At 38.6% G+C, this 25,196-nt stretch overlaps 1 protein-coding gene across 4 annotated transcripts in view; it reads right to left on the reverse strand.

Annotated features, from left to right (window-relative positions):
* Positions 1–25,196, reverse strand: part of glra1 (glycine receptor, alpha 1) — a 122,407-nt gene that overhangs the window by 13,700 nt on the left and 83,511 nt on the right. For all 4 annotated transcript variants that reach the window (XM_008420834.2, XM_008420837.2, XM_008420836.2 and 1 more), the window contains 4 exons: positions 24,771–24,853; positions 23,486–23,623; positions 16,903–17,117; positions 14,574–14,720 (listed from right to left, as the gene is read on the reverse strand). In XM_008420834.2, the coding sequence (XP_008419056.1) occupies positions 14,574–14,720; positions 16,903–17,117; positions 23,486–23,623; positions 24,771–24,853 (583 nt within the window). The remainder of the gene's footprint in view (positions 1–14,573; positions 14,721–16,902; positions 17,118–23,485; positions 23,624–24,770; positions 24,854–25,196) is intronic.

The raw sequence follows: 25,196 nt of genomic DNA on the forward strand, positions 1-25,196 counted from the left end.
GTAATCAGACACGCCCACAAGTTTTTTTCAGCCAATCAGATGATGACCGGCTAAAAGCGCGCGTAGTGTATGGAAAATGTGTRTAAAAGTRCAATTCATACACACCRCCGCTTKAAATCAGGCAGCGCTGTGTTATACACTGGAATACACAAATCTCAGGTCACATGGTATAAAAGGACAATTAAAGAAAGTGAGATATCACGCYGTTTATTCACTGAAAAGTACAAATATATGGTCCACATCATGCAAAAACTGGCATAGTTGCTATAAAACTTTAGATTTATGAGAAAAAGTGTTGTTTAGATACTCAAAATTTTAAATACACTCCTTGATTTATGAGGACATCAGCATTGTCCTTGTATTACCCTTAGGTCCGCGTAACGTAAGTGCGTATTCAGGTCAAAAGGCAGGCTAAACCACGTATACCAACGCACACACACACACACACACACACACACACACATGCACGCGCATACACATGGAGTCTACGCATTAGCCGCGACGCTAGCCGACCTCTGCCCGTCCTTCAGTGACGCTGCGAAACTATTACAGATGCTCCGCTTTATTCTCCCTGCCATGTGATTAATGTGGAGGGTGGAGGGACGTGAGGAGGAGGCGCAATGAGAAGAACTGTCGAGAGAGAAGGAGGAGGTGGAGGAGAAGAAAAGAATGAAAAGAGGCAGTGAAGAACAATAAGAGAGGAAGAAGGAGCGTGCATGCACTCCTAAGCGGACACAGACGCTCTGTTAATGCCAGAAAAGAAAAAAAAAAACAAAGGGTGGCTCACGTGAGCCATTGTAAAATATCTCCATTAACATAGAAAGGACCATAAACAGTACATGGGAGAATAGATGGAAGGAGTAAATCACTGTGGTGATAAATGCTTTGGAAAAATCTCACTTTGCTTTTCTGTTTTTTTCTGGTTCGCAACAAAAGATGAAAAGTCTTGTCATTACATGAATTTATGCACTTTCAAGGTCTATATTTTAATCATACCAATGATTTATTTCTGCACATTCTGTTGCAAAAACCCCCCAAAAAAACAGTCTATTCATCTCTCAAATGTTTATGCTCAGAGTGTTGCTCATCTCCAGCAGCGATTGGCCAAAAGGTAGGATACACCCTGAACTCGTTGGGTGAAAAGCCACCTCTAATAATATAAATACTTTGATGCGACCGCCAACCAGGTCCTGAGAAAAGCTTATGGTTTGAATATCTCTAAATCTACATTCAACTTATGTTTTATGAGGTGCATTTAGCCAACTAAATGTGATGAATGTGACTTTCTGAAATTTAAACTGAGCGTCAGGATGTGAATAAAAGGAGATTTGCATGACTTTTAATATCGAATGGTATTTAGATTTCAGATTGGTTGGTGTAATAACTTCAGAAATTGATGATCTACTGGAATTTCCACACACGGCCATCTTTTGAGTTTACAGGGAATGTACAATACATGCTGAAATATATACAATGAGTGACAGTTTGTCTGCAAATATGTCTTGCTGAGATCAAAAAAGATTTGGCAGGGTGGTTTCAGATTATAGAAAACCAACAATAACTCCAAAAGAACAAGTTTCTACAACTAAGGTATGTCGAATACCATTTTTTGAATGCCCAACATGTCGAATCAGCATTAGAAAAACACACTGTGTTCCACTCCTGTAAGCTAACTCAGGAAATTGAGGCTACAGTTCACACGGTCTCAGCAAAATAAGCCAATAATGTGCTGCAAACTTAGTCTGGTTCAGTGAGTCTCAGTTCTTCAGCATTCAGGTGTAAACAACAAAGCACTGATCCCATCTTTTCCAGGATGGTGGGGATATTCTCTTGACACACTTTAAGCCTCCTAATATCAACTGTTGCTGGCTACATTCATCCCTTTATGACCACAGTCTTCTGAAAAGTTGCCATGTCACAAAGGCCAACTCACCACAAACTGGTTCCTTGAAATGAACAATGAGTTTTGTGTAGCCACCATGGCCTCCAGAGTTACAACATTTCGGTTTGATAGAAAATGTTTCAGATATGTTGGAGAGGGATTGTTGCATCATAGATGTGCAGCTGACAAATCTGCATTAACTGTGTGATGCCATCATATCAATACGGACCAAAATCTCTGAGGAAGGTTTCCAGCGCCTTTATGAATTCCCCTTGAACATGAGCATCCAGTCTGGTACAGCCATGGGATACCTAAAAAGTGTCCATTAAGGACAGATAAGTAAAAAGGACCCAACAAATTATATAATTGTACTAACTGAAATCAAAACAGCACAACAAGACCTACAGAGAAATAGAATTACTTCTCGAATGCCACACTATTATTACACAACAAAAGTACATTTACTGTCAGGAATAAAATGTTTGTCTTATATCTTGTGAAGTAGGTTTAAGTAGATTTAAATATGCATCTAACATATTTCATTACATGGATTTATAATGTAGAAAATGCAACTGGTTAAAATCTGTGGTTATGAGGTTGTATGTTGACCATGATGCTTGCTACTCAAATATAGCTGGTAATCTGGCAATAAATTGAGTTTTATTATCCTTTTGTCTCAAAAAAAAAAAACTAAGTGTGAATAAAATAAAAGATATACTTACACTAATATAAAAAAACGTCATTTCTTATTCTGTTCTCCCCTTGGTCTTCTAAAAAGTTTATTAGTTTAGATAGTGAATAGAAAAAACAACTTAAAGACATGAAATATGTTCAGTTTAATAAAAACATTTGAGAGCAAAAAAGTCTTTGCAAGAAGCTACAAAAACAGGACAAAGGATAAAGTAGAAAGAAATAGACTGGAAGAGGAGGGAAGAAGACGGCAACAGAACCTCTTTGCTCACTCATCCGTCATGCTTTCAGGTCGTGATTGAAGCATTTGTATCCGTGCCGTCGCAGATGTGATTAATCGAACAGATTAGCTGGAAGCAGAGAGAGGATGGTGTCAGGCCTGCGCCGTCTCCTCAGCAAACATTACCCTTGGATTCTTGTTTCAGAGACCTGCATTTGCATAAAACACGACTCGGAGGACGCGTCAGCCACAACTAGTGCTGGAATCAGTCTCTGCTGAAGCAGCCGGGAGGAGGGATTCCTTTTCCTGCTTCATCATTTCCCTCTGCAAGCGTTTCCAGATGAGTGATGAGGAAAAGAATATGTTTTAAGCTCGCCTTTGCTGGTCTTTAGTCTGGTAAATTCATCTCCGACCGTCCTTCAAACTCTTTGTTCTTGTCCTCCATCTCCCTCTCATGTCAATTCAGGCCATTTGAAGCTTTTTAAGATGTTTCAGGGCAAATGTTTCAACACTCAGTGGATTCTGTGCAACTGACAATATTTGAATATCCTTAAATGTTATTTAAAAAATGTGTAAAAAATGTGTAAAGAGATGACTGTCATTTTGTTTGAAATGCTGACATAAATGTCTGACTTTTTTTTTTTTAATTAGTGAAAATATGATAGGCAAGCACAACTAGGATGCATCCAGACAGACACCATTCTGCTATTTGAATCTAATTTGTCTTTATCTGCAGTTCAACAGACTCAATTCTCAATCTGTGTGGGAGGAGGATGTATTTTCACTGTTGCTGAGAATTTGGAGACAGGTTATAATTAACGTGCTGCAATTTAATTTAATTTTTAGTAATATGCTTTGGATCATTGTCCTGCTGAAAAAACTAACAACCAAAGTTGCATTTTTAAGTGTTTTGCCTGCTCTAAAAGAGAACCAAGCCCACAGCATAACAAATCCTCTGACATACTTAACAGTGGACATGAAGGGTAATGATTCATTTGAATGTGGGCAAGTTTAGATGAAGATTTTTTTTTTTTTACATAATTTCTGAATTTATGAAGAACACATATGTCTAGGTATGTCCTATTGTCTTTCCCAAGGAAGAGAAAGAGAGCGAGAGAAGCCACTGTGTCAAGTAATTTTTATTCCCCAGGTAAACAAGAAGTCAGATTATTAATCCTAAATCCCTAAAGACTCTGATTACCTTAAATGTGAAGTATAAATTGCGAAATCCTTCAAAAAGATGCACTTTAAAAGAATTAGCAAATAGGTGACACAAAATTACAACATCAAGAGGACAAGTTGAAAACTGTTTCTTTTATAAGAAGAAAAAGCAAAGAGATTGCAATGATGTGATTATTATGTAATCAATGCTAGATGGAAACTATCTGAGAATAGGTGGACTGGATGAAGCGATTCCATAAATGCAGATTAACCTGTGTCATTAAGGTTCATTCATTCTGGTGTCAAAGCAAATTGAATTAGTTAGATGAAGGTCACTGAAACCACGAGATGCATCAGAGGGGGGATGAAGTCCTGGAATGCTTATGGAGTTTCCAAGAATGCCTATTCTGCAGCTCAGGAGACGTTTCTGAGTTGCTGACGCGAATCAAAGTCTGGCTGCTCAGATCTCTACATATGGTTATAATGTACTGCTCTATGCATCATCCACTGCTTTTCCTGTTCTCTCTTTTGGTTTCCACTGGAGTCTCTGCCTGCATGAAGCGGAGCTGTGTTAATGTCTCTGGCTCATCAAGCCGCTGACCTGGAATGATTATCCACATGATCTGCTGCGCTGTTCTTTTTCTCTCCTCTCCCGTCTTTCTGTTCCTCCATCAGATCTGAACATCATCCAGGGACGCCACAATCCTTTCAGCTGCGTGTACGAAACGTTAATTCCAAATTTAACATCAATTTAGTGCTCACTGAAGCTTGAAGTAGCTGAAGTGGGGGTTACGTTTTCGCCTATATTTTCTGAAAACAATGAATTTTACAAAGATGAGTCAACACAGAAACATCTAAAGTCATCCATCCATCATCTACACCCTCTCATCTTTGCAGGGTCGGTAAAGGGGGTGTTGAGAATAAATAATTCAGTGTTTTTCTTTTATCTCTTGTAGATAAAGCTAAAGGAAATGACATGTTAAGAAAGACCTTGAAAGCTAGGGTTAAAGGATATGACATATTAGGGAACGCTCTCTTTAGGGTGTAGCTTAGATAGAAGCTAACAAATGGGATCACCAACTGTTGCTTGATGCCATTTTGTCCTGCTAGCTCCTAAAGGTAGCATGAGAAATGGACCAGCTGTGTTTTGGTATTAATAAATGAAATTCATGAATTCAACTCACTGAGTCTTCTTCACCCTCATACATCAAGAACTTAGCCTGGAGAAAGGTAAATACTTTAAACAGGGTGGATGTTTAAAGTATTTATATGGATCCACCTTCCACTTACACAATAGCAGTGTGTACAACCTACAAGATTAACAAAGTTAACAACTTTTAATCATGAAGCTGATATAAAAGTCTTCTATGAGGGAATTCCTCTGATGGTCACTGGGTGGCTTTAAAATCAAAGCATCAGATGCCATGTAAAGGGCTAATGCAAGAAAAAAATTCTCACAAGAATTCAATTTAGTGGCTGATTAAGTTCCTGAAAATAATACCGTCAGCTGATTTAATGTGATGTCATAAGAGCAGGTGAAGAATCCTGCTGAAAGATCAAAACCGTCAATTCAGGATTTGATATAAACGTATTATTGTCAACTTTAAAAATGGTCAGTTCTAAGTAAAAGTGTGCAACCTGCATTTCTTTGCATCAAAATCTCACTTTCAGGAGATTCTGATGCAAAGAATTTCTGATTGAGAAAGAACAGTTTTCTCAATCATCAAGAACTGCAAGTTGGGAGGTTCAGAACTGTGATAGCGCCGGTGCAGAGCTTGCTCAACATTTACAGCTGGTTGGTGTGAGTTCATCTCCTCACACTACAACGTTAAAATGTTTGGATGATATGCAATCAAAGACGTTTTGAAGAATAAGGCCAAAGATTCCCATTTTAAGAGATTCACCTGTCATTTTCAAACACTTCAGCTGCGGTATTAACGGTAGCATAAGTTCATGTTTGCTTACTTATGCAAGACACTGTCAGGTTTGAAATGCAGGAGATAGGTTTCATTATATATGGACGTTATTTGGGTAAAACTGAGTTGTAGAAAATAAAGTAGAAAGTAGTGCAGAAAGTGTTCCTGATAACAGCAATGCCCTCTGCAACAGTTAAACACCTGTTTAATTTGGAGACCGCAGGAGTGTTTCACACCAGTTGACTGCCGACCTGTCAGTCTGGAGGCTGATTTCACTCCCACCGCTCGGCAAGCCTCTTAATCTCTGCGCGCTCTTATCTGCCTTTGTTCTCTGAGCTGCCGAACAGCCGGAGAGATCAAGGCAGTTTGAGCAAACCAGCATGTACAGCATCCCCCCACCTAATCGCAGCTAACAAGACGATTATAGCCGATCAATCAGGAAGTGAGGTTCCCTACTGAGAGGATGTCATTTTCAAACACTGCGATGGCTTCTGTGGTCACTTTCCACTGACCACTTCTTTGAACCCGCAGCTCTTTTCACAGAGGACAGTGAACTGAAAGCGGAGCCTGATACGGGAGACAAAGTTTCTCCAGATTGTTCCAGTCTCTCACGTTGGACAGGAGAAAGTCAGTGAGGACAGCCATCTTTAGTAGCTAAAACTAAAGATGACTCATTTGTGAGGCAAAAGTCAGATGTGACTCTTTAAACTCTGGGCGATGTGAACTTTGAATTTTATCTCCACATTTTGTAGTACTATCGTAATAACAATAAAAATGACCATGAACAACTATTTATTTAACCTTTTTTGGCATCTGTATGGCTATGAGTGTATCACACAGCAAACATTGTGCCAAATAAACACAAATACTTCTTTGAAAATCATTCCCATTTAAAATTGGCTTCTTCAGGACGTCCCTTATCTAAAGAAGTGTGATTTATATCACTAAACTGCACACAGTAACTACTGTTGATCGTATATTCAAATTTACTGAAATTTATTGATGCGCTTGTGGAATAAACAGTGGCGAAAATAGTAAAAATAAAATTTCTGATAATAAAACTTAGTGGCAGACAGATGTTTACAGCGCAGGTAATTTCTTGTCGAACTGGTGCATTACATACGTCATGGGCAAATGTTAGAAATTGGGTAAAATTTAAAACCTCAACGAAATTCACACCTCCAGGATGGAATATTGTCCCCACAGCCGAGAGTCCAGAAACCTCTGGACGAAGCAAAGTGTAGGACAAGGGGCTGATTTCTACCAGGCTAGTTTTCAGGTGGCAATTCAGACATTTGAATCAGATGTGTTTGTCTTTCTCTCAAAGAGTTATAAGACTGTGTGATTCAGAAATCTTGATATTAAATGCAGCTGTTTATGCTGTAATCTATTACGCTATTATTTTTAATATCCAGTAGATAACTCTCATAAAGTTATGTATTTTAGTCAAAACCTATCCTGGTGTTAAAATGCACATTTGCATTCTGGGCATTGCCTGCAATAATAGCACTGATTCTGCAAGTAAAGACAGTTGTGATTGAAGTGGAGGTGAGAGGCAGTCATGTTCGACTTCTCTTTGATTCCTGAAGAAGATCACTCTCTCGTTCAGTAGGGAGAGCTTGTCTGCATTAAACACGCGAGCTGCTGCCAGGCGGCCCGATCTGTCAAGGAAGAGCAGCGTTATTGATCTGATCCCTGCACAGTTGCTTTGCACTCCCAGCAGGGGGGGGTGTCACTCTGCCTCCGCGCACAGAGGGGGCCGTGCTGCCTTTTTGTTCTCTCGGGGCTGCAGTATCTGTTCGTTTGATGCCCTCTTGCTCCGTCTTTCTAATTAGACAGCCTTCTGAAGCAGACAGCCTCAGTCCGACTTCTCCTGCTCCGGCCCGTTCTCTCTCTCTCTCTGGACTATCAGTGCCACTAACAAATCAATGAAGCAGCAGGGTAGAAACCACAGAAATCAGCACAACGGGGACCACTTCATCTGCTGCAGCTACCTGCATCGCAGCGACAGGCTCACGTTCAACACTGAAATACGAGCTGAGGTGCAGCAGTGGATTTATGTCAAGGCAGGGACAGCGGCACTGAAGCATGAATTCTGAATTACATATCTGCCAATTCAAGCCAAGCCATCAGAAGCAGACGCATTTTATCTGGACTGACAGTCTCCCAAAAAAAGCCCGACTGTTCCTTCCAGAAATCAGACCTAGTTGTCTGTCCCTTTGATTTCTCTTCAAGCGCTCGCTGCTGCAGAGTGCACTTTGCAGGTGGGTGCATTAAAGCCACAAAACGCTCGAGGACATCGTTCAGTCAGGTCTTTTAGATTTTCGACAATATGCAGACGAACTGTTGATGTTACCACAGCAGTAAATAAATCCTCCACGGGGAAATGTTCAGGTAAATTCACAATCCAAATCTGTCACGCTGATGTACTGATTCTGTCTGTAAATCCCTCCTAACCTGGCCGAGAGTCACCATGAGACTTCCCATAAATAATAAATCCATCGAAAAGGAAATAATGAGCTGTTACTGTCAATGTCTGTCACAATTGCAAGCCATTTTCCTGTAAATCTACCAAGACGATGCTCTTAAAGGGGCAGTACTATGTGTTTTCCAGGCACATAGTGCCGTTTTATAACATAATCAAGTAACTTTTATAACAACCTGTTATAAAAATCCTAAAGTATCAAATATGTCTCTTTAAAACTCCTGCTCTTTCTGAAACTCCACCTTCAGGAAGTCCTCCATTAACCCTTTAATTCAATTTTTACCAGCATTTCACTGAGAAGTAGCTCCTGTAATGAGTTCATTGGATGCGCAGTTCCACCATCTTTGCTAATTGCTGCTGGCTAGTTTGAAGGAGCTGATTGGGGGATGCTTGGAAACTTCAGCTCAGAGGAGGAGCTGCGTCTGAAAGGCGTTTTGGACACCAGGTGTTTTGGACAGCTGAATGGTTGCCACAGGAGATCAAAGGATTTCTCAAACATGCATGAAAAAAATCTAAGCAACACTCCAGGTACGCTTTTGATGAGGGAATAACATTATAGTAAGATGTAAAACTAAACTGATTTTACATAATGCTTCCCCTTTAAAGCACTGACCTGAACCACAAAGGAGTCTGAACTGGATCAGTGTCACTGCCAGTCTCCACAAGATGAAGGTTAAACATGACTGTTGCCAACTTTGGCCCCCACACGGTCAAACTGAAGTTCAAGCCCTGTTCAGAATGGACAAATAACCCAATACCCACCAACCTCTGGCTTCTGTCTGCTGAGGGAAATGGTACATTAGCATTCATCTCCAATTCAAATGAGTCTGCAGCCGTAATGGGTATTTATTGGCCCAAGCTGCAATCAGCACAAACTGAACATCACTGTTTCCTGGAAAGACGGGAAACAAGCACAACACAACAGATTATTTGTATTCTGTGAGATCATTTTTAGATTTATGCAGAAGATGGAATATAATTTCAAAGATTTGGAAAGACACAAATTTATTTTTGGCTTTTTAATAAGGTGCAATGGAAAATAAATTTCTTCATCAATCTAAGCAAACAGTTTTAAATGCTACAACTTGAACCAAACAGCCATTAAAAGTAGAGTTTAAAACTAGATTAAAGCAAAACTAAGCTAATCAAAAACTTATCATGAACATGTGTAAAATTGCAAAAAGTGAAAATATCTGATATTTCTGGCTATTAGGAGGGTAAATTACTTCTTTACAACAGTTTTTCCAAGTGAAGATGGCCGTACTACTGCTGCGCTCTCTTTCAGAGCTTAAAATAAAATGATTTTTGTGGATTAAAAGACAAATGAAACAAATTGTTTTGAAGATTATGTGAGGAGGTTAAGGATTTTTGTATTCCTTCCAAAGAGAGCAAACTCTATGCTGTGTTTAAAACCCAAATCCCAAAATAATGTAGGGGAAAGTTCACCCTCTGGAATTTCTATTGGCTCTTTACCTTGCAAAATTTAATTTCACCTGAAATGTATGATAAAAACAAATATACAACATACACATAACTGCAGACCACACTGTCATTTTTATGCAATATAGATGAAGCTTGTGAAAAATAAAGTACATTTCTACACCCTAGAGCCACAGCAAACACACAAAACTCTGGAATTTTCTTTGCCTTTGCCATGACTTTCATGAAATAATTTATCTTGACATTAAAGTGCTTTAATAGATATGAATCTACTCTACATCTGATGAAAATAGCGTGACATCTTAAAATGAGTTAGTATGTTTTATACTATTCCACAAATACTCACAGTTGCTATGCTACTTTTATTTATTGATGTTCCTCTTACCGTTCTTATTGGATCTCGTTGCTGTTGTGCAGCATTTTAGTGCATTTTTGTGTCTATGCTATGCTGACTAAAAGCTGACTGTTATAATTAAATTTATTGTTTTAATATAAATTAACTGTTGGTGTCCCTAATTTTTTTATGTGTTATACTAAATATGATTACGACATTTTTTTCTTCATATTTTGTGACATACTTTGAATCCATATTGCTCCCTCTATTATGCGCAATAAATACATCATGAAGAGTTTATCCCAGTAGCAATTTAATCAAAGCTTCAGCCAGCCCAGAGTACTGATTAAAAAGCCGGCTCGTCTTAGTTGAAGTTTATTACTTCACCCTTTACTACCATTTTTCATTTCACCGCTGCAGATTTGACCTGAAATTGGTTCAAGTCCCCTGTCACTGTCTTTTCTTAAAGCCTCAAACAGAGTCAAAAGGAGGAGCAGGAGTTGCTTTCTCTGAAGACTACTTCAATTACACAATGCTGAAGGGTCATCATTGAGAGGAATCTCAATGAAAACTCAGAGTGATTGCCTCCTCCAGCTGTGAGGAGGGGAAGGATCAGGCAGCTTAAACCCTTGTTGGAGGTGTTTATTTTCCAGGAAAACATGCCTTCCCTTCCTCCTCTGCTCTTTCTTCTACACATTTGACAGTTTCTGCATGCTTGGGCTTTGATTTCCCCAAACTGCTGGTTTCTATATGCTGCAGTGACGCTGTCCTTTGAGCTGAAACCTGACTGATAGTCGTCCCTAATGGATCACATTAGACTCACATTAGAAGGACTGGCCCGGGAGGTTAATTAAGAACGTGACGCCGAACGACTGTCTGTCTTTCTCTCCCTCGCTGTGTCAGAGACGGGGTTTTCACCATCACCAGATTTATTTCACAGCTCCAGGATTACTGCTCAACATCTTATTGAGGATGCTCATCATTTTTATATCAGATCATCATCATAGTCTCCCTTTTTTTATTATTATTATTATTTTTTTATTAAACTACACTTGAAATAGAGCGAAAAGACCAGAGGAGCTGAATTTGACAAATGTTTTGAATGATGAATTTCTCCATCTCCGTAAAATTATGCAAAGTCCTGCTTCAAATGCAAATACCCTCTATCCTCCGTGTGTTTTCGGAGTTCCTTGAAGCCCTGGTTTCAAACAGTTTACATGGAGAAGTTGAAAAGCTCCTTACTGTTTGCACATGTGGAGGTTTTGCATTGCAAGCTGCTGGAATATAAGGACTGTGATGGCATTCTCTGCTGCTGCCATGGCAACATTATATTTATATTTTTTAAGCAAAATATAGGCTAAAGACAGTTTTTTTCAGTATAAAAACTGAAAATCAGACAAAAAAACTAAATGGAGGAAAGTGTGTCAAAAAGGATAAGAGAATTTCTGTGTATTTTATGGCATACAATAAATGTCAAAATAACCCAAATCCTGCAGAGTAACATGACACAGCCCCATTTGATTAACAAAATATTATATAAGAAACACGAACCTTAACTCACCTATTTATTAATATGAGCTTAGCAATCAAATTGCAGAGAATTTGTCATCAACCAAAATGTTTTCAGCTGTGAAGTCACTCACATGTTGGCCTCATCTGAACAGACAAATGTCCTTATTATGTAACACAGCAACAGCCTGGATTCACCTCCTGCTTTCACCATCAACCACGAAAAGAGGAAGAAAAAAAACGACAAACATGCCAGATGTTTGTCGGATCCAAGCCCACGGTCCCACTGCTCCTACTGTTGAGGTGAGAGCCGGTCGAGAGACCCGAGACAGACGTAAAAACACACAGAGAGGTTTTCTGTCTGATTCTCCCTGAAAGTGCAGCGGCAGTCGGACTGTTTAATCCACCACTTCACCTGTCGTCAGGGCTCAGGGGATTGGGAATAACAAAAATGGGATTAAGGATTAATAGATTTTTATATTATCATATTTCTCACCCCTGCCAACTCTCTGTCCCACTGCCTCTCTGAGCTCCTCATGTCTATTTTATAGGAACATGTCAAAGTCTGCTTTTAATTATTATGAAGATGTCCACTCAAGTTGTAATCACTAGGAACAACAGCATGTTCTCTAGAAACAGACACTTTTCCTTTGACTTCACTAAATGACAATTATTTAAAAGTAGGGCTGAATAAATTAAAAAATATCACAACGTCACTGCTTTCAACACTCTCTTTTGTTTACAATGGAGTATTAAGGCCATGCTAAGAAAACGAAGAAAATAAAATTACTAGAATAAAGTCATAAAATGATAAAACTTCATAGTATTGCTGTGTAACAATCAGTAGCTCTAGCTCTGAAATGCTTTCAAAACAGAAATTAATAAATGCTAGAATTAAACAAATTCATGTTCTTTAAAACCTCTAATCTTATTTTGTTAAAAGACAAAATGAGTGTTTTAAATGATATTTGGGTGTTTACGGCCTCATCTGATGAAGTGCTGCTTAAAACTACAGCACTTAGCAAATTCAAAATTGGATTCAATTTTGAATTCTAGATTTTCTGAGACACAATTCTCTGGTTTGCAGAAGCTTTTGTGAAAAGATTTGAATCTGGATTCAGCTGTTTGATCAAAAGCTTAAACCAAATTGAAATTTCCTCAACCGGTAAAATAATGGAGGATGAAGTGAAAATGCATGGATATGATAATATTAAATGACACAGTCAACATATACCTAGACATAATCCCGCCTTAATCCCAATTCTGAAATGTGGCTTCCTAATTTAGCTGTCACCTTTCTGGGCTTCTGTATACCGTGTCCTCATAAATTCATGAAAACGTGATGCTCGCATCCGAGATGTCAGACTGAATTGAGTAACTTAAGTTAAATCAAATGCGAATACATGCCCCTTTGACACCAAATTACACAACAGCACTTAGAAATGTAAGCATGTTCACCGGCTCTGAAGACGCAAATCTCCATCTCCTTTTCACACAAACACAAATCCAAGCTGCATGGATTTTTTTTGTTTTGTTTTAAAGTGCAGGTGCATTGTTTCTTCTCTTGTGGTTGAGGTTTTTTTTTTTTTTGCCCTGCTCCCCACAATGTCTGCCAGCTTCACAATCGGCAAGCGCATCAATATTCCCTGCAGGCCTGACAGCTTTACTCCTTACTCGATACAGCCGCCTGCACTGATAAATCCAACCAGCCAAACAGAATGCACAGATTAAATACTGCAGAGTCGAAACAAAGTAAAAGAAATGACAATAAATTTAGAAAAAGAAAATCCTCTAAAGACAAGGGGGCAGAGGTCATTGTGTTTATACGCATCTACACGGCTATAATGAAAATTAATAACTATGGAGTCTAAACTTTTTAATGAGACTTCATGTTATCTGATTTAACGTTCTTGAGCATTTTGACAGTCATTAAAAGTTAAAGTAGTTTATAAGATTTATTGCTTCCAAAACTGAGGAAGATAAAGGCGGCTTATGTGACATATAGCATATCAATGATCAGAGAAGTGACTGAAAATAAAATGTCAGTTTTTTTGCATTCATCACATTCTTCTTAAGCATTCATAATCTATATTAAATTTGTAGTTTTGTTTTTATAGCTGCTGGTTGCTTGGATTCTCCAAACAATCAATAAAAATCCAAATTGCAAAATAAGATCAATGTTTACAGCCACAATGTTTCATCTACTAAGAGTGTTTATGCACCATAAACACTCTTTGTTATTTTGTTATTTACTGCACTTTGAATTATTCATATTTTTATTGAGCGTCTTTGTGTCTTTATATTTAAAGTGCAGCACTGGAGAGCCATTACTGATTGAACAGTTTATCCCTTTTATAATTACAGTATAGCTTTTCTAATTTCTTATTTTGTTAATGGGCGTCCGTTAATTAGCTAGGCTGACAGAGAATAAATATTAGATGATCATATTATTTAATATTTTAATAGGATATATTTTAAAATGTTTGAGAATGGCTTTTTAAAAATAAAAAAGACCTTTGGGTGGACTTTTGCTGCATTTCTAGAACTAGAAGGATTTAAAAAAAAATATTTTTTCTATGTTTGTGAATTCACAACAAGCTCTTTGCTGTGCAGCTCGGCTCAGGCTTCAGTCGGAGCTCGGCCTATGAAACATTGATGGCTCGTTTCTCTACAAGACAATAATAAGTACTGCACAAAGCCAGGATCAAGCGAGGACCTGAATGTTTTCAGACGACTTGAGCATGGAGAAGAAGAGAGGGTTTTTTTTTTCTCCGTTTCACATGACTAAAACACCTCATGAATTAAACTGATTCTTTGTTTCAGGCAACCAAACTCCACAGGATGAAATCTAAAATTTAAATAAAGTCCAACTGATTTTTCAGTTGACACACAGCAGGATCAGTCCTGTCCTTGGAGAAAAAGTCAGAAGCGTTTACCTTCATGTGTCGTCGTCTCCGTCTGAAGCGCAGCAGCTCCTTGTGCTGGCGGGCGATAAAGTTCACGGCGGCGTATTCCAACAAGGCCGAAAAGACAAACAGCAGACAGACGGCCATCCAGATATCAATGGCTTTCACATAGGACACCTGCAGGCGGTCGAGAAAAAAACAAAGAAAAAAATCATCAGATAGAATTAGAATAAATAAACAGAGCCTTGTGTCTGAGTTTTTGTTTTGAGGCCCTGGCCTTTTTGGCTCTGCTTTTTATGGTTCACTATCCATTTTTCATACATGAAATATCAGACTTGGTCAGACAGGAGCTAAACGAAGTCTGTCTGTCTAATTAATTTACACCCTGTCCTGTCATTTTACCTCTTTATCTCTACTCTGATCACTTTGTGAAGCCTTGAGTCAAACACAAAGAAAACACAATCACCTATATAAAATCTAATTAAATTATGACTTTGGATCTTTTGCACACACACCGTCAGGAAGTTCACCTTGCGACAGTGATAGGAAAACATTTATCTTTGAACAGCTGAGGGACACCTCAGCTTGACAATCATTCAGGCATAAAGCAGCAACGTAACGGGAAACAGGCCATTCTCATCAGACTTACTCTCACTAATGGTAAAGACGTGTAAAAAAAAATCTAGATTATTCAGTGCAGCACTATAATTTCACAATAAATGAATAAATAATTGTTTAGATGTTAATATACACATATTTGAACTTAAAAGAACTCAAACATTTTTTAAGTTCAAATAAAGGTGGATTCATTTTGCATTATTAGACTCACAGTAGCTCCATATCCCCGTGGTCCTTGGTGAAAGGACTGATTGAAGCTGTTCCTACAGTGTTGAGAACATTGCTTCAGTCTGCAGTGATGAAGAAGGAGCTAAACCGAAAAGCAAATGTCTATTTACTGAGATCTTGGGATAGAGCCACTGCCTTTCTGCATCTAAAAGGAGCCAGATAAAGTGGTTGAGTCATTTGATTCCTCTGGACATTCTTCTGTTTGGAGGTTTTCCAGGCATGTCACAGTGGGAAGAGAACCAGAGGATGTCTTCACACCCGACAGTCTGGTAGACTCGGTTCGACTGGTGACCAAAACTGCAACAATTGTTAAATTTTCAGATGGTGCGGTTTGCTTTCACACTGCACTGTATCAAACGATCCAAACCCTTTGAGAAACCTGTTCCATCCCTCGCCTGTGGTGGCGCTGCATGAAGAACAACCGAAGGAATCATCATGAATATCTCTGAAGAAGACGTGAGCACAACTTCCTTTTTCACGTAATGTAAACAAAAATGGAGTGGCGTCAAATTTGAGAGGTTGTAAGATTTCTCTTTTGTCTTTGGTAAAAAAAACAACAAAAAAACATTAGCTATTTTTTGCTGTTGTGTTAGAATCTCACATTTGTTTTGGTTGTATTTACCCAGAATACTTTGCACTATAGTTCGCCTCTAGCTTTTGGAGTGGTTTCTGGTCCACTTGCCTCCAAATATATATTTGCATTCTGCAAAAATTCACTTCAATCAAACCAGAGTTAGCATTTTTTGTCCACATCAGAGCTTGATTGCGCGTTCACACATCCTCCAACAAACCAGACTTTCTAAACAAATAAACTAGAGTTCAGTTAAAGCAGACTGAACAGAGAATGGGCCCAGAAGAATTTATCTTGAACTTTGTGGGCAATCTATCGATCTCTCATGAGAAACAGGATGGTGTTGATGGGGAGAGGACTGTCTAGTTTCCCTCCCGGATTTGTCCCCAGAACGCAGCAGGTGGATGGATGAACATCGGCACCGTGTGCCTCTGCTGTTTTTGGTGAAATCCTTGAAAGAAAAAACTGCCCACCTTTCTTGTAAATGTTCTTCGCTTCCACCTCCATTTCCCTCCAGCCTGACTCGATGCAGTACGTCATGTGTAGGTGTGTTTGATAGCAGTCACACTGATTTGCCTGCGAGTGTGTGACTGAGCCGCATGTACACTCAGCTGTGGTGCGTGATTATTACTATGACAGCTGAACTGCAGAGGAATCACGGTTCACTAGTTTGGTTTCCAGAGCGCACAAAGCTCCAAATGTAAACAAACTTAGAGTGAGTGTGTTTGAATTGCATCTTCCCTGGAATCAGACAGGCTCATATTTGCTCCACTTCCATTTGAAAAAGACCGAGGGGCTTTAAAACGGTTTTTGTTTATTTGATGATTTCCTTTCGCCCTTCACTGTAACTCATCAAGTGCGTTTTATGTCATTCAGTTAATGCCACTCTATGCATCAGTAAGAGTCTGAACAGGTGTAGAAATGAGTCTGATTTCTTTGCACCTTGGGCAGAGAGGCTCTGGAGCCTGAGCTCTGCGTGGTCATGGTCAGCACCGTGGTGATTCCCAGACCAACGCGGGCAGGCGCTGCGTCCATGTTGATCCAGAAGGAGACCCAGGACAGGATGACGATGAGCAGCGATGGGATGTACATCTGGATCAGGTAATAACCCATCTGACGCTCCAGGTGGAAACGAGCCTCGATGCAGGTGAATTTACCTGAAGCAGAAAAACACAGATTATTAAATGCAGCCTTAAAGAATTGGGAGATTTGGAAGACATCTTGGTCTTCTAGCAGTGCATGCCAGGAGATAATTGATTTGTATGAACACCTTCAATTTCTTATGGAGAGATTTTATTTAACAAATCTCCAAGCAGAGAGCAGGTTACAGTTCAGAAGCAGTGCGTAGTAATCAGGACAAAACTAAGGAATATCCAGCTGTGGCTTTGCACCTGTAAACATTAAGCGACTGGGAGGTCTCGACATGCCCCAAGTGTCTTCAACAACCACTAATATTATAAACACTCTCTATTTTAAACAATCAGTTTTCCCTTTGTGATGCTGTAAACCTTCAGAGCAAAACTAGTGAGTAAAGTTAGAGACAGAGGTAATGTGCTGATAGAGATTGTTCGGGTAAGAAACTGATCAGAAACCAAACTGTGACTGAAATCAGCACATACCATATGAATATGTAATGATTTTGATATTGAATAGTTCAGATTAAATTAATTAATTTTGAATCCAGTGTATTGGCACGCTTTAATTATATAATGCTATATATTTCATTTGATTGGGTGGATATAAGATGAGTGTATTATTTCAGCAGAAACACAAAAGGCGTTTTGTGCCTTTGTGCTGCAGAGTGCCACAGGCACTCCCAGGCCTGAGGCTGTGTGGGTTAAAGAAGTGATTGATGCTTGTGCTCGCAGCATGTTGTTGTCTCAGAGCTCATGGCGAACAAAGTCAGGAATTTCAGCTTCACCTAATCCCTCCGTTTCTTCAGAAGCCTCAGAGTTTTGACCCAAAATACACCAACAGAGTCAAGATTCCTGTTCTCTACCTAAAGAACAAAGATTTGTGCAACAGATAGTGCAGCCCAAGGAGTTCTGATCTTAACAACACGAAGTCAGTATGGGATCACATACAGAAACAGGCTAACAGAAGAAACGTGAAACATTCTCCCAAGCAGCTGTAAAACGTAAAAAGTGTTGGGTTTTTTTCAGGTTACTGCTCTATGGCTGAATGTAACTGATTTTCTGAAAGTATCATAAAACATTCAACTTAATTTGATCGACAATAAACCTCTTCTAGAGTCCAACTACCTCTACAAAAAGGAGACCAATTAGTTATATTAAAACAAATCAGTTAAGACAATAAGTAGCAACAATTTTGCAGCGATAACATTATTCATACATTACCCAGAAATATGTTGTACGCAATTTGGCATGGAATCCAAAACTCATAATCTAGTTGCAAGTCATTAAATCTACTGGGATGTTCTAATTGCTCCACATGACAATGCTAATTATTAGTAGAAGCACAAAATGACAAAGTGTTTTTTAAAATTTCAAAAATTCAAGAATTAGGGATACATGTTGTCTAACATTTCACAGTACAACATGTGTGAGGGCAGTCCAACAGAAACCAAATGAATAGCAGTTCAAATAAATATTTAATGTCTTTAACCTTCACTACATTTTAAACATCCAGCAGCCATATTGGATTTTATAGATTGTAGTTGTTTTCAGACATTTAGGCTTCGATCCAGGCTTCAGGGAATGTTCCAGTTGATTTTTCTTGCTTTCTTTCTTTTTCTGTTTTAGAACTCAGAAATTTTGACTTAAAAACTGCTTTAGAGATGCATTTTGGTGAATGCTGATAGTAGCTACAGTATGCAGTCAACTAAAAATGCTGGGAACTCTGAAGTACTAGGGCACTACTGTCCACTTAGTCCTTTCATGTGATGAGCAACAAGTATGTCAAAGTTTTAAAAACATTTTCTAGTGTTAGGGAATTACTCATTTGAGTAATTTGAGGACACAAAAAACAAAAACAGAAAGAACTCCATCAGTTAGAAAGTAAAATGTTATTCTTTTTAAAACCTTTAACACCTTATGATTTAAAGTAACTTGTAAAAAAATAACAGGTTCACTTATTAAAATACCTTCCCATAAATACATTGTACTTAATAACTCATACAAGTACACATCCACCATATCCAGTAGGTTAGACTTTGTGGGGATAATGTACAATTTTGTATTTTGCGTGTGTGTGTGTGTGTTTATGATGTAAACACACACGCCTTGTTGCTGAAATGTGCTATGCAAATAAACTTGATTGACTTATTGATTGATGTTTAAAAACATATGCTGCTTCCAAATAGCATTTTCCATCCAGACTTTAACATCATTTGTTTTCTGCAAACTAATTGTCCTAATTGTGTTTTAGTTTAGTTTTAAATCACTGAACACATGCTGTCAGTTGTAGACATTTATGAGAAAAAAGAGGTTTCACAGATAAACAACGCGCATAAAGAAAATCTGCAATGATATTTTAATCGACCTACGCTGCAGCAGGCTTATTTACATTGCAGTACTGCTGCAGCGCTAATGTCCCTCAGTCTTTCTCGGTAATGTAATGAGCAATGGGTCCCATAATAAACTGCAAGATAGCCAGAGAGCAAGATGGCTGACAATCCATTTAATCAAAGAGGATCAATGGAGGGTAGCCCCATCAGTTAAGAGTTAACCCTTGAAACCCGGAGAAGAAGGGAGAGGCAGAAGATTCAAGGGAAAACCAAAGAGAGAAAAGAGATGAGAGGAGCATGGAGACATTAAAAGGCAGAAGGAACGAGGGAAGAGGAAGGAGGAGGAGAGTTCATGAGGTTGATTTATAGCTGTGATACACTTGGGAGCTTTTAAGTGCTGTCCATATTTTCCATCTGATAAGAAGATTGAAATTATTCAGCCGAGCTCATATCTCACTGTTGGTGGGTCTGTGTGTGTCTACTGAACTTCACACTGCACTCTGAACATGTCTGTGCATATTTTAAAAACCATATTTATCGTCCACAGCAGCAGAGGTATAAACAGACTGTGAGGGCTGCTTTCTTTTTTGGAATGAGTTCAAAATCATTGTTGAGATAAAGTAGTATTTTATAAGACTAGACTGCAAAAACAAAAACAAAACTGTTGCACAATGAGAAAATACAAGAAAATCTAAAATCCACTCCGACTATCAGCAGTCTATCTAATCAACTTGTTAAGCCTCCACCTCTGATGCTAATGAAGTGACTTTAACTTTGTATTATTACTTGAAGAGAAATATCTACAAGTTCATGCTAAAACGTTATTACTCATAGGAAATGCAGGTCCTGATTGTGCTACCAAAAGCTAAATGTTTTCTAAGAAAGAATGAGTTGATGTGACTATCTCATTAATGTCCAACAGAACAAATCTGCTTGTTTTTGTTTTTTATTCATAAAATTGTCCAGGTTATTTTAGAAGTAAAATGAGGTTCCCTTTTCCATTAATGCATCAAAAGCTAGAATAAAAACTACCATATAAAATAGGCTTATTGGAACACAAATCTAAATATTTACATTTTTTAAGCACTTTAGGATAACATTATTCATTTTCTGTGTGATAAGATGATTTTAAAATACTGTAAAATATTGGGGAAAAAAACAAGTAAGGCAAGCACACCTCTTTCTAGGAATAAAATGAATTGCAAGGTGCTTCAAACCCAAATAATATAAAAGACACAAAGATACAATATATTAAAATGAAATAAAGAAAGATAGAGAAATTATAGTACAATCAATTCTAAAATCCTGACGAACTTAAATCAAATTCTTGGCTTTAAGGAGATGCAAAATAGAAAAACTGCAACTTGTTTACCAGTAATATATTAAACACGTCGCTTTATATGTCGTGTCATAATAACCCGGTTGAGTTAAACATGTGGGAAGCCACAAGATGAGCAGCTGAAGTCCAGCCTACTGAACTCGATTTGCTCTGAGTCCTGTCAGACTGGAAACTGAAGGCTCTCTTTAAGAGTTGTAGAGAGTAATTACTGTGTATGCATCTAATGAAAAAGAGTAGGAGAAGAGTTGATTACTCAAAACAACTCAGGCTAGATACAAAAGCTTTATTCAATCATTCACTTTTATATGGCTCTAAACCACCCTAAATGCTGTCAACTTGTGCGAAAGCAGCACAATATGATTTGTTTCAGAAACACCTTGCAGGAAAACATGTTGCTGATGTAGTTTGTACTTCAGCTCAAGAGGATGTCAAAGAAAATAGAAGCGATGCACAAGAAAATGGATTATGTCTCTGATCTGTTTAGGTGTTAACAACTTTTTTCACACCCCAAACATATTGTCAGCCACAGAACAAAAGCCCCCTGCAATGCAGCAGAAACCGTAATTAGTATTTCAAACAGGGATTTCCATATGTGTGCGTGTGTGTGTTGGGAATAATGTGGGAGATGTTATGGGAGGTGAGTGAAGGAATGGGAAGAAATAAAACGGAAACAGTCAGTGGCAGATTGAAGGAGAAAGACGGATACGGGGAAAAGACTCCCTCTTCCTCAGTCACAACAGACTGCAGCTAATAAATCTGAGGGAAACGACACCTTAATTCCCTCTTAATGCTTGATTAGGAAGCAGTGAGCTGAGTGCACACTCAACCCTGGACACTAACTCACACAAACATGTCGTCACACACAGCAAACGGCCACCGAGGAGCAGGCCTGGGATGAGATGCGAGGGATGCAGAAGAGCAGCAAAACGGGGGTAAACAGTTTTGGAGGAATTTATGTCGGTGAAGCAGTGAAAGGAAACAGAGGAACGGTTTCAGGTACGCAGGAAAATCAGACTCCGCTCTGTTGTGGTAAGAGCAAACAGCTCATGTCAACATGTTACTTGATAAATGTGCTACCGACCAACCTTCTACTAATGAGCTCGCTCTTTCTGCCCTCTGCTCTGTATGTACTTTATCGAGTCACTGTTGTATTGAAGGAAAACGCTACAAAATATTAACCGAAAGCTCACTATTTACCCTTGTGGCTGTGCATAAAACTGTCTTTAGGGGGACAAAAAGAAACATTTGTAACCTTAATGTTGTGAAGGAGACATTAAAAAACTACTTGCAGGTGCAGCCCAACAAATAATCCAAATCAATTTATTACACTTTGAATTGCCTTGTTGCTGAAAATGTGCTATATAAATCAAATTACCTAACCTTACCTTACACAGAAAGTTGTATAACTCAAACATTTATGTCTGTTAACTTTTATGAATTTGTCTCACAGCTAATGAAAGCAGAAAATTCAAAAGCTCTGACTGCAGCGGCAGTCACACCTTGTGAGTCTCTTCAATGGGCATTTCTTCATGATGCTCTGAAGTCTCACTTTTTCCTTCCACTCACTTTTCAAGAGAGCTTCTATCAAACAGGGGCTGGAGGGAGTCATTGAGACAAGTATGAAGCTTCTCTATCAATGTGTAACATAATATAACTTTACTGTATAAAATAATCGTTTTCCTTTTTATTGATCTTCAGTTTTGTTTTCATGGGCTGTAGGTTTTTAATATCAAAATTAACAGGAATATTTGAGTAGAATATTTGTATCGCATAATAAATTAGTTTCACTTTTAGAAGTGAATCACAGAAATTAGTTACCTTTTCTAATCTATTAAGATACGCTTCCACAAGTGGTTCTGTTTGCATCTAATGAATCCAAGATGGAAATTTAAGTTTTTAATCAGTCATTGTCTATATCATATTTTTATTTTTGGAATTTCAGAAAGCTTTTCTCAATATCTTTCAAGGATTTATGAGTGTTTTCCAAACAAAACCAACGCAAAGTCCAAGAATATGATCTGGATAAATATTGACCCAGAAACATTACAGTACTGTCTGCTGTTAGAAACCCAAAACGTTCAAAAGTACATTTTTAGATTTATTTGTATATTTTCTGTTGTGTGTACATTTCTTGTTTTTTTTTTCAGGATATTCAAAATGCATTAAATTAAACAGTTCAGTGTGATGGGAGGTGAACCAATGACTGTCCCCTCTGAGCTTCATCCCTGATCAGGCCCGACCAATGAGCTCTCTGTTCTGTCTTTGTTCAGCTGCCAGCTTTAAAACATATTTATCTGTGAATCTGTTGGATTTTCTCCGGCTTGTCGGAGTCGTGGGCTGGACAGGACAGATGGTTTTCAGCCACATCTCATGGAGAGAGAAACAGAGCGTGGCGGCAGCCCCCAGTCTGTCACCGTCACCGAATCCATACGCCTTTTATTTCTCTGTGTTGCAGAATTTCACTGCACTTTTTTGTTGAGAAAATTTTTAATTTTGCTCTTTTTTATTTGTCCTTTCTTTTTGCTTATTCGTTTTTAATCCATATCATCATTACATTTTTATTTTGTAATTTATTTTACATATTTTTTCCATTAATTTCCCCAAACTGAAATAAAAAAATAAATAAATAAAACGATCAATTCCAACACATTTGTGTATTTCATAAAGGAAAAGAGGAGGATGGAGAAACAGAACCATCAGTAGTTTTCTGCCCCACTCACCTGTGTTGTAGTGCTTGGTGCAGTAGCGCAGATCTTTCTCCTCTTTGAGTATAAACTGAGGTAACGTCAGACCGTCGGCCACCTGCACGGCTCCCTTCTCGTCCCACTCGAAGATCAGGTCATTCATAGTGTAGCCGACTGGGGAAGAGAGCAGTGGGTCAGAATGTCTGAACCATTTGGCATTTTATCTTAGAAAGAGGAGGACGATGTTGAGGCACCTTGATGAGCCACAGAGAGGTTTACCTCCTGTAGTCATAATCAATATAAGCAATGAAATCATGATTTCTACCAACGGGACACTTCACACCTTTTTACCAAGTGTCCGACTCGGTCTGAAGAAGGAGAGCTTAAAGGTGACATAGGACTATGTTGGTTACATTTTATTGCATGAAATCATCCTAGATAATGAGATGTTAGTCTGCTCAGTTCTGCTTATTTTAAGCTCTTTTCAGATTGAGCTGTTTTAGAGCCTCTTGTCACTTTAAGTTCAAATAAGCTGCTGCTGGCCACGCCCTCCCAACTCCATACTTACACTCACATGTGAAAATCATTGCAAACATTTTCAATTCAATTTCAACTGTACAATTTTCAAAAGCAGAAATCGAGCCTCCTGCACAAACAACAAGAATGTAACAAGTGGTTGCTAAATGGCAAGTCAACAAGCAAATACTTGTCTTTTCTAGCAGCTGACCAAACGTCCTGGAGCTTTGCTTGGGTTGTTAGTATGCGTTCATTTTGTCTTTACAATCGGGTGTTTTTTGAAACACCTCATTTTCCAGACACCAAAAAATTGCTTGGTGTTTTTTTTTTATTTTTTATGGTTTGGCTAGAAGTAGTTGAGACCCAAATGGACGTACAAAAACATGTTAATTTTGCTCAATAGGTCCCCTATAAGAGCGACAGGGTTCCACATCACAAACTAAAATTTCCCTACCAAGGTTGAGCACTGGTCTGCAGGTGGTTTAAATTCTGCTCAAATTGGATCATTCCTGCTATGCAGCCTTTTGACTACCTTTCAGGAAATGTATTTTAGATGTGTCCCAGAGAGAAAAGGGCTCTGGGGGAGGTTTCGGCTGCAGACTCCGATTCCATGTTGTGGCTGATTAGTGTACGTTCACTGAGCTTTCAGAGATATACTGACGGCCTCTCTTTGTCCTTTCTCTGATTTCCCTCAGCCTGTTTGGAGAAAGGAGAGGCTGCAGAGAAATCTTCACCACTTCTCTCGACCTGTCATCGCAGTGATTGATTGACTGATCCGTCTGCTTCGCTGGGTGTGAATACTCACAGCTCTCTAGCTGCATGATGCAGGTCTGGACGTCCATGGGAAAGTTCTTCAGATCCATCGGACAGGCAAGGACCAGAGTTATTCTGCACACAGAAACAATCACATGCAGCTTAAGTGAGACAAATTATCTGACAAATTAGCTGTTTTCCTCATCCTTTCAGAAAAATACCAGCACAATAATTTAAGACAAAAACTCATTGTTTGTTTTTTGCAAATATTTTGGGAGCGATTACACAGAGCTTAGTTTAAAAAAACAATTTAAGGGATTAATAGAAATTAAATAATGTGGAAAAATGAACATTATTATGTTCATTTTTCACAGGGATTGGTTTTCCCCGTGTAAGGATGGAAATATCTGGGATGGAATAACCAAAGCAGGTCTGAGAGAGGAAGTTGTGTTTTCTTTCCTACATTACCGTCTGCTTT

This window comes from Poecilia reticulata, linkage group LG10 (genome assembly GCF_000633615.1).
Source record: "Poecilia reticulata strain Guanapo linkage group LG10, Guppy_female_1.0+MT, whole genome shotgun sequence".
Taxonomy (NCBI): domain Eukaryota; kingdom Metazoa; phylum Chordata; class Actinopteri; order Cyprinodontiformes; family Poeciliidae; genus Poecilia; species Poecilia reticulata.